We start from the raw sequence: 17204 nt of genomic DNA on the forward strand, positions 1-17204 counted from the left end.
TTAACAGATTAAAGAAAAATTCACCTTTAAAAAAAACGGTAGAAATAAAACCTGAAGCTGGTATTACAACCAAAAAATCCATCTCCATTTTGCAATTAATGGGAATCCACTTTTCAGGGCCTTATATTCCCAAAGTCTTCCATTCCTTAATTCCAGAAAGACAACTGAATAAATACAAAAACCTCTCCAATGTTATTTGGCCCCGCAGCCCGCTGGAGGCAGTGGCATTTCATTTTCAAGCTGTAACTCTCGGAAGAAGGCAGAGTATTCATTAAAACAAAGCCAAAACAACTTTACTTCACAGAAACTCTGACGCTTTTTCTTTAAATTAATATTGAATATTTATTCATTGTCAGCATAGAAGAAAGTACTTAGTTCAGTTTTGGTCTCTGCTATACAGAAAAGATAGGGACAGGCTAAAGAGCGTCCAGAGAAGGGCCACTAAAATCATCACAGGACTAGGAAACCTGCAATATGAAGCAAGGCAGAGAGATCTGGGTTTGTTCAGCTTTGCAAAGAGAAGACTTAGAAGAGACCTTATTGCCATGTACCAGTACATAAACGGTGTCTACCAAGACATGGAAAAGACAACAGCTAAGTTGCTCCTGGGGAAGATTCTGATACGATTCCAGAAGAAACACTTTCACCATGAGAACAGTTAAACACTGGAATAATCTCCCTAGGGATGTGGTACATTCTTCTGCACTGGACACTTTTAAGGCTGAGCTTGACAGAGTGCTGGGCCACCTCATTTAGACTAGACATAAATAAGAATTTCTTCACTGTGAGAGTGGTGAGGCACTGGCCCAGGTTGCCCAGGGAACTCCTGGCTGCCCCATCCCTGGAGGTGTTGAAGGCCAGGTTGACTGGGCCTTGGGCAGCCTGATCTAGTGGAAGTTGTCCCTGCCTCTGGCAAGGGGGTTGGAACTGGATGATCTTTAACCCCCCTCCAACCCAAACTGATCTATGATTCTATAATTCTATGATTTAAACCGCTGATCACCTAAAAAGGTTGGACCAGATGATCCTTGAGGTCCCTTCCAGCCTGGCATTATGTGATTCTACAAAAAGGTTCAGCAAGTGCCAGCCCATGGCGCTGCTTTGGGTCACAAAAATGTGTAAGACTAAAACCAGCTATGCTGTGTAGTATTCTGGAATGGCGTTTGGAGATGCAGGGAACTCTAGGGCAAATCCCAGTAGGAAAGACCAACGGAAGAACCGCTTCCATCGACTGAAACGCCGTCATTAGGGCCCTATTACACCTCCACAACCCGCCCACAGCTCTCGAGACATGCCTCAAAGGCACACAACAAGCTTTCCAGTCTCGCTCGTGCTGAGAACAGCCCCACCCACGGGGAGGCGGAGGAGGCAGGAGAGGCTCCCCCGCCCGTCAGCCCCGTGGCCTCAGCAGGGCAGTCCTCGCCAGCGCCCCGCTCCTCGGGGGCGGCCACAAAGAGCCCAACACACCGGTTGTCCCGCGAGGGTCACAGCCCCGCGCTGTAAGAGCGGAAGGTGAGGGCGCTGCGAGGGCCTGTGGCGGGTAGCCCCGCCTCTCCATTGTGTCTAGCGCTTAGGCGACCGCCGCATGCCTGAAGGACCCCGCGCCGAGCACCCGCCAGCCGACGCCGGGAAGCGCCTTTCTCCTCCTCAGGCGTTCTCGGCGGGCAGCTGGCAGCAGCGAGGACCCCGCGCCGCTCGCTCCCGCGCCGCCCTTGCCTTACGCGCTGGCGTGCGCGCCCTCGGTCCTTCTCTCTTTTTAGTAGCGCGGTGCGGAGGTGGCAGGAGCAGCGCGGGCGGTGGGGCCGGGGTCGGCTAAGGCGTCCATTCCTAAGAGCGAGACCGCAGCGCATTGAGTTTCCTTCCCCTCCCCCAGTTCCCCCGGGCCACTCGCGCACAGGGTGAGGAGGGTAGTGAGGCCCTTTTTGCGAGGGGGTGTCGAGCTGAGGGGAAATGACCGTTGGGCTGGGCGCGCGCCCGCCTTCCGTCACGTGACTTCTCCCCCCCTCTTCCCCCAGGCAGGTGCGCGCGCCCCTGGGCGTGGGGAAAAGGCCGAGTGCGCGCGCGCTCGCCCGCCCCGCGTGTCCCCGCCGGCGGCCCCGCTCCTCATAACGCGCTCTGTCCTTTCCTCCTCCCTTTCTTTCTCTTTCTCTCCTCCTCACAGAGATGCCCTCAGCTACTAACAGCACTATGGCGAGCAGCAACAGCGGGAAAGCAGGCCCGGGCGGTGAAACTGCTCCAGCAACCGCAGCCGCCCCGCAAGCGTCGGGCGGCAGCATCACCTCGGTGCAAACCGAGGCAATGAAGCAGATCCTGGGAGTGATCGACAAGAAGCTGCGCAACCTAGAGAAGAAAAAGGTGCTCTCCTGTGTGTCTCCCTTCCGCTTTAGATGGCTGCGCGACCCTCTGTGACCCCCAGGGTGGGCCTCGCTGTCGCCCAGCCTCCACACCCCGGGCACCCTGTGCTCTAGCGAGCCTTGTCCCCGCTGATGGGCCGTCTCAAAGGGATGTTGCAGCGTCCCATGGTGTTTTGTCTTCTGTTCCTTGTGCTCAGCCGTGCCCTCCCGCTCCCCCGGGCGGGTTGTTCCCCGCATCGCCCCCAGAGGCCGCCTGCTGGAAGGTTCCAGAAGGGCGAGCACCGTTTTTTCCCCGTCCCTTTTTGGGGATCCCCGCGCCCCTTTGGCCGTCCGGTCTCTCCCGGAAGCCGTTCGGCCGCTCCCCACCTTACCACACCCTGGGCGCGGGGCGGGGGGCGTACAGGCTGGGATGGGGTCGTGGCTCCCTCCCCTCTTCCAGCGAGACCCCTTGGCTCCCCCCGCCTCTCATTCTGCCTTTTGTTCCCCTCCCCATTCTGCTTTCCCCCCTCCGCCACCACTCCCGATTCCGCCACCCCTCCCCGCCCCGGCCACTCCATCCCCGTGGCTGGACGTCGTTCCCCTTCCCCATCCCAGCGAGGGGAGCAGCGGGATGAGACCGTGGCGAGGCTCTCGTCAGAGCCCGTGCACATGGAGGCGGGAGCTAACATGGCGGCGGCCGCCCCGGCGGAACTGCATTGTGTGCCAGAGCCGGCACAAAGCCGGGAGCCGCCATCCCTCCCCACCCCGCCCCGAGAGCCTCGAGCCTCTCGCTTTTCGTCGCTCTTAGCCCGTCCGTTTGGGAGTCTTAACCCCGCTTCCAGCTTGACTCATTTCTAGAAAGCAGCTACCAAATCCGTGGGCCTCGGATGGTGCGAATTGTGACAGAAGAGAAACAAGGGAGTCGTGGGTCCATATGGTTATGTGGCACCCGGTCTGTGCTCTTTGTTGCTGGATTAAATGATCCTCAGAGGGTTTTCCAGCCCAAGGAGCCAGTGGAAAAATACCCGGGGGCATGTAGCCTTAAGACTATTTTCAAAACTCCTTTCAACACTTAAAGGGGGCTTTTGAGAAACATGGGAGAAACTTCTTAACAGGGCCTGTAGCAATAGAAGGAGGGGTAATTGTTTTAAACTAAAACCTATTTCTAGAAAGAGCAGCTACCAAATCTGTGGGCCTTGGATGATGCGAGTTGTGACAGAAGAGAAACGGAGTTATACGTGCATACGGTTATGTGGCGCCCAGTCTGTGCTCTGTGTTGCTGGATTAAATCCTCGGAGGGCTTTCCAGCCCAAGGAGCCAGTGGAAAAATATTCGGGGGCATATATCGTAAAGACTTGCGTCGGAACACTCTTCGATACTTAAAGGGGGATTTTAAAGAAAAACTTTTTAGCAGTGCCTGTAGCAATAGGACAAGGAGTAATGGTTTTAAACTAAAGCAACAGACACTTAGTCTTGATGCTCAGAAGAAATTTTTAACGTGGAGGATGGTGAAACACTGGCACAAGTTGCCCAGATAGGGAGTCAATGCCTGATCTCCAGAACAAGTCAAGTTGGATGGGACTCCAAGTAACCTGATCAAGTTGAAGATGTCCCTGCTTACTGCAGGGTTGTGGGCTAGATAACCTGTATAGTTCGGTTCCAAGCCAAGCTATTTGATGCTTCTGTGATTCTAAAACTAGGGAACACTGAAAAATAGTTTCATGTCTGTGTTGAAGCACTGAATCTGTTCTGCTCTTAGAAGTAAATACGCACAATTACTCTTTGTTAATTTTTAACAAGTGCTGTAGCTCCTTATAGGCTAGCCTGGTATCCTGTATGTATAGAAAGTGAAAATAGCAGTAAATTAGTCTGTACAGATGAGTTGCAAATGAAACAAGCTATGCTTTAGCTGTAAAGATGTGTGTAGTTTCCCAGCTAAATAATGGGTGTGGGAGTTTCCTCTTTTCTTGAAAACAAAATGGCAAAAAGCACCAGGCTGGGAGGTTTTAGATAAATCTTAGAATCGGGAGATCTTTTCTTGCATTGTCTGAATGGTGCCATGTATAGATGGGACAAGATATCTGTCTTCAACTTGTGTTAATACCTATGAATGTCCACGCACACAAGAACGCTGGTCCTCACCTTGAGAAACAATGCAGATCTTCCTACATGGCTCTAGTTGTTTCAGTGCAATAAAATGATTTGAAATTATTGTTTTATCTACCACAAAAATCTTCTAAAAATATTTTTCTGTGGTGTTCAAAATGTGTATTTTAAAAACTAAAAGTAGCAAGTGAACATTCTTCACATCTGTACTTTAATAAAGAGAGTAAACATGTCTATTGGCATGTAGGTCAGCTTTCCACCCTAGTAGTGTTTTTATTCACCTTTTAAAATAAATTGCACTTAGCTTGGCCATTCCATTCTGTTTAATTAGACTTCTAGTCAGCTTTCATTGAATCTTAAGTGAGAAGGATGTATGGGAGGTTGTTGTTCTGGCAGAAAAGAGAAAATTGGTGATACTGATCTCATGAAGATCTTATGGGTTTTCGTGGTTATTTTGTGTATTTGTGGCTTCTGTCACTGCTTTTTATAGTTATGGTGTTGTAGCCAGTGCAGAGGAGACAGAATGCCTTTTTTTATGGTGATGGCCTCCATTGAAAGATATTCCATTAACATTACTTAAAGTGAGTCTTTTTGGGGTGCTCAGGGCTAGGCAGTGTGTGCTTAGAAAAGGCAGAGGTTGGGTCTTGAAGAAAATCTAGGTGTGCTCTTGCACTGAGGAATTGAAGTTAAAAGATTACTCCTAAGTCTTAACAGACTGAAGAAGTTCTGAAACTTCCTGAAGGCCTGCATGTAAATGCTAGAGAAGTCGTGAGATCCGTTATTCTTGTTGTGTTAAATCAGGATTTGTGGGCTTGAGCCTCTTCATTTGGTGAGGGGATCAATAGTTCTTTAGTAAATTTGTTACTAAAGAGAGCATTGTGTGTCGAGTGTCCTGAAAACAAAGTTTATTGTACACAAGGGCATCAGTATTTTTATTACTTGATAGATTTAAGTGCACACATTCATTCGCTTTCCTTTACCTTGAATCTTTTGATGAGAATATTTAATCATCAAGAGAATAAAATTATATTGGGTACCATGCAGACAGGAGTGGGTGAAGAATCCAGTAAATATCACTGAATTTCTGCCTAGTTGAACGTTTAATCTTTTCTTTGTCAGTGACTGATAACAAAGGCCAGTATAGATTTTGAGAGCTTTGTGTTTGAGAATGAATGCAAAAATGTACTTGACTTAGACCTGTGTTTTTTAAGGACGAAAAATAGTTGCGTTGTAAGAGGTACCATCTTAGGTCTTAGATGGTATATTGAGGTATGTTATGTTCTAGTTGAGGAAAAGTCACTCTTTATCAAGAAATTAGAAGTTTGGAAGTAAATTATGTAATACCATGTTTCCTTCTAAACTCTGTGGATAAAATGGGGTGACTGACAATCAAAGTACAGCACTCAATTTCAAATCATAGTATTTGTAACCAGTTCTATAGTATTTTAAATGTTTTTGTATAAACTAGAAATACTAGGTTATTAGTTATATTTACATTTTCTCTTCCTACAAGTCACCTCATTATTTGGAAAAATAAGTATTGCTTGTATTGAAAGGGACTAGGGTAAATTGAATTGCTGCTCATAAATGTATGTGAAAACATGGCCTGAAAATGCCTGTTACCTTTTCATCTCTTTGTGCTTGGAAAAGACAGGAATGCCATATTGTTCTCTTTCTCTGTTCTTAGATGATCAGATGTGTGTATGGAAAGGGGTAATTGAAGGGGTATTTTCTCTACAAGTCCTTCAGACATGCGACTGCAGTGTATGTTGCCAGGCTTAGTTGATTTAAAAGTTGTGTCCTCCAGGTTGTGCTTAGACGTTTGAAGTTAGAACCCTACTAGCTCTCCAGGTTCCCAATGAGAAAATACTTCGGTAAGACTTGCATTTTTTTTCGCTTCCTACCTCTTCTGCTTTTTGGTTTTTTTCAGAGTGAAAACCTGTCCAAGTTAGGCCAGTTGAATGTAGATCTAAGTCATGTATCGATACAATGACTAAAAAGAAGAAAAGTTACTTTTGCTTTCAATTTGTGTAATATAGAATGAGCTATGTAAAAACAGGTTTTAAAACCAAGTGGTCTGTAAGAGGGACAAAATCTCTTGTTTGCTGACACACGATTTAAGGTATGGGCAGGTGATCACAAAGATTATTCTTGCACAACTGTAAATATGAAATAAGCACGTTAGCTTAAACTATTTGGTGTCACCTGAGTTTAGTGTATGTGCTTAAAAAGGTGGCACATTTTAGCTGTAGCTGGTAACTTAAGATGCTGGTGCTTTATCAGCCCGTCTCTGAGTTTCCAAGTAAGTATAATCTTGAACTGGGTTGAAAAATTAGTACTTAAAAAATGCCTCTGTCATTATGACCCAAAACTTCTCACTGGGACAGGAGACTGATATTTCAAGTTGATCTGACTTGGTTCAATGAAATGTTGGATTTCCCTTAGGAAACCGTTACAAACCTGCTGTAGTGAAAGCTGAGACTAGTTTTCTATTCTCGTAGGCGCAGCTAATGATAGCAGGGAAGTGCTGTCCTTCAAGTTGCTGGTCAGTAGTGGCGCTCATGAGTGCTTTGGCACGATTATTTGGGCCACTTGAATGTTGGAGGCTTGAGTGTCTGTCCAGAAGTTCTCCTCCTGGAGCTTGGTTTCAGATTTATCTGGGGAGGTTAAACATGGTTTTGAAACCAGGAATTTGGAATATTAGATTGCGACTGTGTATTGAAAGCCCAAATATTTCTTTGAAACCTCTTTTGATAGCGGTGTGGAATAACCAAGCTTCACCTTCTAAAAAACAAGGAGGTTTATCTGTTGAATTATGGGCTGTTTGGTACTTTCTGGTTTCAGCATGCTGTTTTGAACTGTTTTATGTAGCATAAGGATTTTTTCTTGTAGCAAGTTCTGTGAACTAGATCCGTGATGAGTCCTACAGGCTGTGAAAGATCTTCCAGTTATTTACATTTTTCAGATGTTTTAATGTTTTGTTGATGCTTTTCTTTCAGAAGGAAAAGATACACAGAAGGTGATGGGAGAGCCCAGCTTGTGTGGTGGAATTCACTTGCTGTTGTCAAAGTATCTGATTTTGAACATAAATGATGTGTAGAACAACATCTAAGGGTAGTTGTCTTACCTGTGAAGGTATAGTGTTTCTGTAGGAGATGCTGCATGGAAATTGGGACAAAGAACAGCTATTTGCAGCTAGCAAAACTTGTAGGAGGTTCATTCATGTGTGGCTTCACTTAGTTCAGGTAGCTGAAGAAGCAATTTTCTCCTCTGTAGTCAACTCATCCGAGTTTAAAAGGTTTACATTCAAAGATTGCCTGTACTGATTGATTGTTCTGTGTTTCATTGGGAAGGACTAGGTCCTGCTCCTAGCCATTCTTGTGTCTCTTTGGCTTTACATGTGAGGTTGGATCAGGCTCTGGACCCAGCTGGTGTGTGGGAAGGGTCAGGAACGTGTGGTGAGCAGGAGAATGCCCAGTTTGGGATGAGTGTCCCCTGGGGTAAGCTGAGCATGAGCATGTACAAATGTCAAACAAGTTAATAAACTTCTGATTCTTAGCTTGGCTTTTATTTTGCTTCAGTTTAAAATGTATTCTGCAGCTATTTTAAATTTTTGAATAGTCTTAATTGTTTAATGCTGTTTAAAAACACATGCTGTTTTTGAGATACCTTAGGAAACAGACTTAACAATAGTCTCCTCCATCTTTTCTTTGCTTGTACAAGGTGTGTATCACAAAATGTTTCAGCTGATTGAAGAGGTTACCTTCTCCCCTTCCACCTTGCAGTTTGTCATAGACACTTGCGCAGCTGTAACTGGTATAAACCATGCCATTGAAATTACCCAGTTAAATATAGTATCTCCCTCCTGCTCCTGGCCCCCTTTTTAAGGGTTATTTTTAATCAGATCATTCCAGTGATCCAGTTTATAGCACAGCAGTGTAAATGGCTGTAGCAGCACAGCTGAGTGGTCATGTTTAAAACTAGTATTGTTTTTGAAGCTAATGTCATGTAATTGCATTTTGTTTTTCACGTCAGAATAACATTTTTGAGGCAGTTGAGAGAAGGTAATGAGAACTTGAGTGTGAGGAGAAGGTATCTATTACAATAATAAAGTTACTCAATTTTGGATTCCTATTAAAATAAAATTAGTGCATACTTAAGCAGTGAACACCACTACCTTCCTCTGTGCCCCCTGGTAGCTGATACATTCTGCTTTTCTTCCAGGGAGCTCTAAAATACTTCAGGTATCAGTGGAGAAAGGTGAAGCATGGTGGTTTGCTGTCTGGAGAACTGGGGGCTGCTGGCTCACAAGCTGTTCGATGAGCAATTTATGTGCTCACTTGATACTTTTTTCCTGCTAGTTTAGCTTTTGTGCTTCAAGATGTATATCCATGCTGAAAGAGGATGAAGTTGTGTTGGAGGAGTGAAATTAAGAAAATCTTTACTTCTTGCAGACACTGCAGTGGGTTGCTGAGCAGGGATTGTACTGCAGTTATTTTAGAGAACTAATGCTGCTCTAGGGTTGCTGGTAGTTGACGGTACAGATTAAAGAAAGCATTTTGCTTCCTTTAGTATTTTTGTGTAATGCAGCATTTGGTTCTTAGAGTATCTTTGGGATGATAGAAAAATGCTTACTTGGCAGTTGAAGTCTTGGTGGTAATATGTAACTAAACACATTTGGTTGTCCTCTGCATTGCAGCTGAAAGATCTTTCCTTCCTTTGCTTTTACTTTTCTGATACAAATGGTTTTAAGGAAGAAAAAAGTGAAGTAGCTTTTATTTTATTCGTAATGGTTAGAAATGGATATGTTAGCCTTTGTTTTTATCTTATAGATTGCTGAATGAAAATGAACAAAGCGTTTACATAGGACCGAAGAATATTTGACTGTTTAAGAAACACTTGAACAGTTTGAATTGTTATTGCAATATGCTTAATCTATAGATACCAGCCATGCTGAAGTCTGTGTGAAAAGCTAGGCAGAAACAATTGTTATTTGTGGTACTTCTTGTCTCTTCCCCCACCCCCCCTGCCTTATGCCCTTGGCCACCAAAATGGGTGATAAAAGTGTTTTGCAGCATAACTTTGCAGTTTGTTTTCCTCAGCAGTTGATCTATTTAGTGCTCTCCTAGTATTTGATGTTCCTTCCTTTTGTTATTGTTTGTTGGTTTGTGTTGGAAGCTGGATCACAGAAATTTGGGGGTTTTTAATGCAGTTATGTAGATGCTGTTTAAACTGGCTGGTGTTAGCAGTCTCTTTGCTATGCAGCCTCACAAACAATTGCATCCCTGTGACCAAGGGAATTGTGATCTGCAGCATGGGAGTAAATGGTTTGAGCAAGTAGGACTGCCTTAAAGTTTTGTCTCCAAAGCTGCTTCATTGTAGGATTTAAGCTACTTTAAGCACCAGTAACTTTGGTTAACCTGGCTGGCTTTTCACTGGGGCGATGCAGTGTTAGAGCTCTTTGCTCTCCCTTTTGACTTCACAGCTCGGCTACAGTCTTCTAAATCATGAAAGCTACTTCTGTGATTGTCCAACCATGTCATCATCTATTCTAAAATTAGTATGTAAAGAGCAAAACGCCCGTTTTCTGTTGTGGTACATCTCCAACATACCGAATGCTCTTCAACTGGGGCTGCTGTGTTTGACTACAGTTACCCTGTTCTAGCATTTGTCCCCAGCATGAAATTACCATTAATACACTTTCAGAGCTCATGAAGTTCTTAACTTCTTTGACTTTGCCTAGTCTGTTAGTGGCTCTGAAACACTGAAAGATGAAGTGCTGCATCTAACCAGTAGGATTTCCAGAGACACAAACTGTTGACATCAAAAAGACTGAGTCTGTCTCATAAGGGCAATTTTGTTTTTCAGTAAGTGATGCTGGACATCAGATACTTCATAAGAGATTTCTTATTAAACTGTTCCACAGACATTAATCTTTCCAAAAGGTCTGAGATTGAGCATAAAGTTTGAATAAGTTAAACAGATATCAGTAAAATGTTTAACTGAAACAACCTGAAACAAAAATAGTAAAAAGCAAAGATCACCACCAGCAAAAAAAGCTGTCATCCAGTGGCAAATATGAACTCTGCATCAGGGTTTTAATCCTTTTACATTCAAAATAAAGTGTTCATTTGCTTTCTTTTTCATGTTGCTCTTTACGCTAGATTGGGAAGATAATTGTTGAGGATTCACTTCAAGAGCTTTCTTTTAATAAGATCACAGCAAATTTCTTAAAAAATAATGATCTGTGATAATACAGAAATAGTGCAAATTTAGAGCTTAATAGTAGGGTACGTTATTCTTACAGGCATTGCTTCCTTTTTAAGAACCTTTCTAGTTCCCCTGGTAGAATCCTTATGCCTTGGGATTGCACAAGTTTTACCTGCTTTTGGCTAATGCCAACATTTTGTATGGTCTCGTATTTAAGCAGACTAGAGAACTTATTCTGCTGCATTTGGAAGTAATGATTGCTTTTTTACTTTCTTCCCGTGAAAAAGAATCCTTAATGTACTTGAAGAAAAATATTGTAGAGCTATTAATATGAATCCTGTTGGTGGGCATTCTTGTGCAAAGGATTAGAAGCTGATTTAAATTCTTTAAAACTATCTTAACTGATGCAAGTACAGAGAATTACAGTTCTGAATCTTATTACATTGACAGTGTGTTTTTGCAGTCATGATTTGGTATCATACTAATACAGTGGTAATAAGCCCTGTCTCAGAGCTGAGTTCAGGTCTCTGGACTGAAGGAAGTGTGTGGCTTGAGAGTGCTCTCCCCATTAGGAGGAATGTGCATTTCTTCAGAAATTAAGACTGGTCTTGAAGATATACTGTGATAACCAAGTAACATTAAAATATTTGTCTCTTGGGAAAGTATTCACTTTTTTTAACCCAGAAGATGAGTTTTCTCAGGTACCACTTCTACTTAACAGTTGTGTCCTTGTGTTGTGTGTTACAGTCTGTGTTTACTGTAATACTAGTAGCTAATTTTGTTGAGAGTTACTGCTTTTTTCTACTTGTACTATTTTGGCTCCTTTAATAACATTTTTCTTTCTTTTCAGAGCAAACTTGATGATTACCAGGAACGAATGAACAAGGGAGAACGTCTGAATCAAGATCAACTGGTAAAAATAAAAAACACGCCAAATCTCTAAGTTGTTTTGTGATCTGAGTGGGGAAGGAGTGACTGGGTTTCACTTCTGCTTTTCCCTTGTTAAGAGCTCTGAGTTGGCCTCCGTTTTTTTTTGCCTAGAACGTCTTAATTTTTCTGTTAGTCAGAAACTGAAAGAGTAGGTAGAGGAATGTGTTGTGATGCTTTGCGCTTGTTGCGGTTAGGTTGTAAATAAGCTGCAGTGAAAATAGGGATACCTTCTAACATAGGGCTGTTGAAGAAGCTAAGTGATACCTTTGAGGTTCTCTTGCAGTCATCCTTTTCTTAGAAAATGTGCCCTGGAACTTCGGGAGTGTGGTCACTTGGTGGTAGCTCGCAAATATTATGTGGTGAAATTAGTGGGTTAGCTTAGAGCAAGTTGTGAAGGGCTGTGGAAATCAGCTCTGTGTGTGTGTATCACAGCTCTCGATTCAGCAGGTATGATGCTCCGGGTAAGGAGGACTCACTGGATGTGTGCTGCCTCTTTCCTTGTTGAGGCTCTTTCTTAAAGCAGATTATTGTGGAGCTGACTCAACAGCAGTTTCCCAGTTGTAATAAATATAAAACAAGTATCAAATTAAATTCAGTTGTATGATGCAAACATGCATACTGATACTTTAGGAGATTACCACATGCTCAGTAATTAACAATATTTTGTTAATAATTTTTAACATTGAAAAGAGGGAAGGGAAAAAAAAAAAACTGCACCCTGCAACTATTGCAGCTGTTCACAATTACTAGAATTAGATGCTTCCCTTTGTGATCTTTTCATCTGTGATCTTTTCATCTGTCAAGGCTTTGCTTTGGTGGTTCTGTGCCAGCCGAAAACTGAAATATCACTGATCCCCATATTTTTATTTTTTAATGGTGTGTTGTAAAAATGAAGCATGAGAAGTTTTCTGTTTGATGAGCAGGAAAGACAACTGAAATTTCATAGTTAGGAGGGAAGCTCATGAACTTCTTTGAAGGCTGCATCCAGAATAACACAATTCATAAAGATAAAATCTTTTTTGGTTGGGGAAATGCTGAAAGTATTTATTTCCACTTATGTCTTCTGCTTCTACAAATCGGCTAAGAATGATGAATTTTGTGAATTTCCTGTGTGTAGCAATTTTCTTAGTTAGAAGTATTAATCCTTTAAAAAAAAAAAAAGGCAAGTACAGTTAAGGTTCCCTGCTTGTCAAAGAAAATAGTACCTTTTCTCTGGGTCAGTAGTTCGAGAACATCCATTGTTAGGTTTGACACAGCAGGAGTGCAAATGTTTCATCTGTTTTTTCTCCTGATTTGACTAACCTTTCAGTGCTGCAAAGTGGGTTAAGGGGATTGGATTGCTTCGGTGCAAATCAGAATATTAGATTTAAGAAAACAGCAAATAGTAAAGATTTGTGGAGAAGGGAACGTCATGCTCTTTATAGCATTTTGATTTTGGCTCTGACTCAAGATAATGCATTAATTCTCAAAACTTTCTCTCTTGAGCAGTGTTGAGTTGCCAGATTAGTCTTCACAATATTTTGGCCACTGAAAAATCAAAATTTGTCTTCGCACAGTTGCAGTCCCATTCAAGGATGTCATGTCTCACTTAGGAACTACATCTGTAGGAATTCATTTGTTGTGAGTATGTATTTTGTTCTGTTTGTGTTAGTTTACTTTTGTGGTTTTTTTTTTTTTTTTTTAAGGATGCAGTGTCAAAGTACCAGGAAGTGACGAATAATCTGGAATTTGCGAAAGAACTGCAGAGGAGTTTCATGGCTCTGAGCCAAGATGTAAGTAAAGAGTAAGTGGTGCAACAGCACTGTTGGCTGCAATGCCAAAGACTTGGGCTTTAAACTTTCTTCTCACTAATACCAGATGCAGTAGTCTCTTCTATTTCCAGAGTTGAAATGCTCATGATTTCCTGTGTGTTTGGCTGTACATTAGTACTCTGTACTAGTTTGTGTCAGTGGTTTTTTTAATACTATTCCAAAAAGATTTTTGGGGTGGACTGTGTAAATGTAGGAAACGATAATAATTTAATTTTCTGACAAAACATAACTGTTTAAAACTGAGTGCAAAAGAGACCTCTCTGTTGTGTAACATTTCAGACAGCCATTTACCACCAATAGTAACATTTTCTAAAAGAAAATGGAGATTTAACTTGCTTTGCCCTCTGGCAAGTGGATGGGGGTTTTAATTTCTTTATATTACCATAGGATATTGAATCCAGCAACTGAAAGCATCGCAGTTCCTTTTTAAATACTCCTGCTGTGTTGTTAACTGCAAATACAATCTGAAACTGCAGTACGGCGTGTGATTAATGTTATTTTTATAAAGGATAAGTTGACTGAATACTAGTGAATGAGGTCATGTTTTCAGTTGGTTTTATCAAGGATGTAAAATAACAGCAGTGTAATCAAGAACAAGTTCTTAAACTGATAGACGATTCCTGTTGTTTAAACAGCTTTGCTTTATTTCTTGTGCCAAGAGCTGCAAATAGAAGGATACAGTTCAGGCCTCTGCAGTATCTTTGAAAGGCAGAATTAATTCTGGAGAAAGCTGAAAGTATAATGTATTACACAGGACTGGAAGGTTCTAAAGGTAGTAACACGGTTAAGAGTTAGTGAGTTAAAGAAAGAGCAGCAGTGCTGGTAGTGCAGCAGACTGGTGTAACAAACGTATTTAGATTCTGAACAGACTATGATAATTTGAAAAGCATCAGCATCGTCACATTATAAATTCTTGCTGCGTTTGATGCAGTGATAAATTTATAAGCCTTTAAGCCAATTAATTGTTTTGCTTTTCTCGCATCAGGGCTCTGTGTACGTTTATGGTATGTTAGTAATGAAGAACTTTCTTCTGACAGGTTTGTCCTGAAGTGTTTCCCTGGTCAGCTAAATGTAAGCGACTGAATCCAGGAGTGAAAAATCTGTATTCTGCTTTCAGACGGAGTTGCAATTTTTCCTCATTGCAGTTATTTCTCATGCAGTTGATCCTAAGATATGTCTCTGATGTTAAAGAAAGAAATTTAGATGCTACAGAGAAGTTGTTGTTACAAGGTTTTTTTTTTTTTAAAAAAGGTGAAAGATTTTGTATAGTTACAACGTAAACAAGCTGAATTTTGGATGCTAGAAGCTTGGATTAAGAACAAAAATAGAAGAAATATCCTATAGATTCAGGCTAGTGGTGCATTTAGAGTTTAAATCCTTTTTCGACCTGCTGATGCTGTCCGTCTCCTCAGCCTTTCGTGGCAGAATGTTCCCTCTGTGTAAGAAAGTGTAAGAACTCTGAGTACTTCTGTTTATCTGTTTTAAGCTGATCTCCTAGTGATTTTAATGAGTGCCTCCTACTGTCATGGGATATGGTGAATAACTGCTCTGTTTGTGTCATCTGCTGGCCTTTGTGGGTTTTATGAAAAATCTGGATCACCCTTACTCCTCCAAATTGAAAAACCTAAGACTTGGGCCTCACTCCTGAGGCAACTGGTCTGTCACCATAATCATTTGAGTTGCCCTCCTCTGTGCCTTTTCTAATTGCTGTAAATCCTCGTTGAGTCACGCGGAGGAGTACAGACTTCAAGAAACAGTATGACCAAGGTCCAATATGATCCAAGGTTTATGATAACTTTTGAAGTTTGCTTTAATTGGTAGGCTTTCGACTTCTGCTGTAACATTAGATAAAGTTGCAGTTCAACACCAGTATGCATCTCTACTTATCAATAAAAGACATTACAGATCTTTTTTTTTTTTTTGCCACAAGTTCACTACAGAATCCAGGTTCAAGCAACTTAAAACGTCTTTTAATTTTAAACAGATCCAGAAAACAATAAAAAAGACAGCTCGCAGGGAGCAACTGATGCGAGAAGAAGCTGAACAGAAGCGTTTAAAGACTGTACTAGAGCTGCAGTTCATTTTGGAAAAGTTGGATGATGATGAAGTTCGCAATGACTTGAAACAAGGAACAAATGGAGTGCCAGTACTCACAGAGGAGGAACTGACAATGCTGGATGAGTTTTACAAGCTAGTTTACCCTGAACGAGACATGAACATGAGGTAGGCTTACAGTAAAGTACTTTTTGTAATTGTCAAGTCAGGTAACATATTTGTACTAGGGTAACTTACAGACTTAATAAGAAATTCACTCTCAGTAATTATTTTTTAAGGTTGACTGAGCAGTATGAGCAAGCATCTGTTCACCTGTGGGACTTACTGGAAGGGAAGGAGAAACCAGTCTGTGGAACAACCTGTAAGTATAGTATAATATGTACCTGTAACTATCATAATATATGTAGTATATATTGAAAGAGTGCCCTGAATTTGTTTTTGAACTAAAATAGTGTCTGAGAAAAGAGAATTTCAGCGGTTAATTATCTTTGAGTTTTTAAGAGTAGCTACTTTTTCTGATGTTCACTGGACAGTAACAGAATAACTTTCTGAAGTGTGAGCTTTGTGTGTGATTTTTTTACTGAGGTAGCATTTCTTGGTATTTAAGCTTGGTCCATTCTTGTTCTTTCAGCAGTATTCTGCGGCTGATAGTGCTTAGTAGCAGCTCTTCATTTTCTGGGAATGTGTGAACAAGGAGCTATGTTGGTAATATGACCTAATATATAAACTGGTGTGGCCTTATTTACTGTGATCGTAGAATGTTCTCAGTTGGAAGAGACCCACAAGGGTTATCAAGTCCAACTCCTGTCCCTGCATAGGAGAACCCCGAAACTCACATCATGTTTCTGAGGGTGTTGTTCAGATGCTTCTTGACTTCATCCTTGTCTTATGCAAAAAAGCATTCTGGTTTTGTCCAATTTTGATTTATTAACTCTGTAAATCAGGATGTGGTCATGCAGATAGAGGCTTCCTGTCAGAAATGCAAATTTTCACAAATGATACCTTGTAACATTAGACTTGAAGAAAATGACTCTGCTAGGCCTTTCTGGTGTCATGGGGGATTTTTGAGGCCTCTTAGTCGGAAATAAATAGGTGAGTTTTGGGGCGTAGAATCATTTCATAGGTAAAATTACTTAAAACTTTCCTCATTTATAAGAAAAATACTATATTAGAGCAGTATTGAGCTGTTGCACATTTTGTTTTGTAACCACAGAAAGTGAGATTGTAAGATACTATGAGATTGTAAGATACTATGGTCTTAATGGTAACTGGATTTTCCTTGTTTATAGCAGACTAGGAAACTTAACATTGTTTGCATTGTTGAAATTAAATTTAGTGAGAATTTTTTTCATTAATATTTGTTCTGCAAGAACTCGTGTCTGAAATGGTTGTGATATTAGATCTTTGAGAGCCACAGAGGTCACGTCCCATGTACTTTGAGGAGGTGGAGGAAGGAGGAGGTATGGGGATAGTTTTCAGGAGAGAGTGGATGCAAGGTCCTTGGAGACCTTGTCTTACTCTTACTAGATCAAGTCGGGCTGGGTATTGTATCTGGATCTCAGGATGCGCTTGTAGGTTTGCTTAGTCTTAGAATGGGGATGAACATTAATGTATGTCTTTGCTTTTCTGTGTATTGCCTTGCCAGGTGAGCATTATGAATCTTCCATTTTTGAGTATGTTTTGGTTTCTGTTGGCCTAGACAATAAAGCTGCCTTGCCAAAGGGGCTGATTTGTTTTGGGTTAAGACACCACAGTGTTG

At 41.8% G+C, this 17204-nt stretch overlaps 1 protein-coding gene across 8 annotated transcripts in view; it reads left to right on the forward strand.

The window, feature by feature from the left end:
- The first annotated feature begins 1706 nt into the window (after window positions 1–1706).
- Window positions 1707–17204, forward strand: part of CAPRIN1 (cell cycle associated protein 1) — a 37680-nt gene continuing 22182 nt past the window's right edge. For 3 of the 8 annotated variants that reach the window (XM_054068102.1, XM_054068101.1, XM_054068098.1), the window contains exons 1-6: window positions 1708–1898; window positions 2162–2355; window positions 11500–11562; window positions 13265–13351; window positions 15375–15613; window positions 15724–15806. In XM_054068102.1, the coding sequence (XP_053924077.1) occupies window positions 2164–2355; window positions 11500–11562; window positions 13265–13351; window positions 15375–15613; window positions 15724–15806 (664 nt within the window). In that variant the 5' untranslated portion in view covers window positions 1708–1898; window positions 2162–2163. Of the gene's footprint in view, window positions 1899–2017; window positions 2356–11499; window positions 11563–13264; window positions 13352–15374; window positions 15614–15723; window positions 15807–17204 lie in introns of those variants that run through there. The other 5 variants (XM_054068095.1, XM_054068097.1, XM_054068103.1 and 2 more) reach the window with 3 other exon arrangements.

This window comes from Cuculus canorus, chromosome 5, assembly GCF_017976375.1.
Source record: "Cuculus canorus isolate bCucCan1 chromosome 5, bCucCan1.pri, whole genome shotgun sequence".
Taxonomy (NCBI): Eukaryota; Metazoa; Chordata; class Aves; order Cuculiformes; family Cuculidae; genus Cuculus; species Cuculus canorus.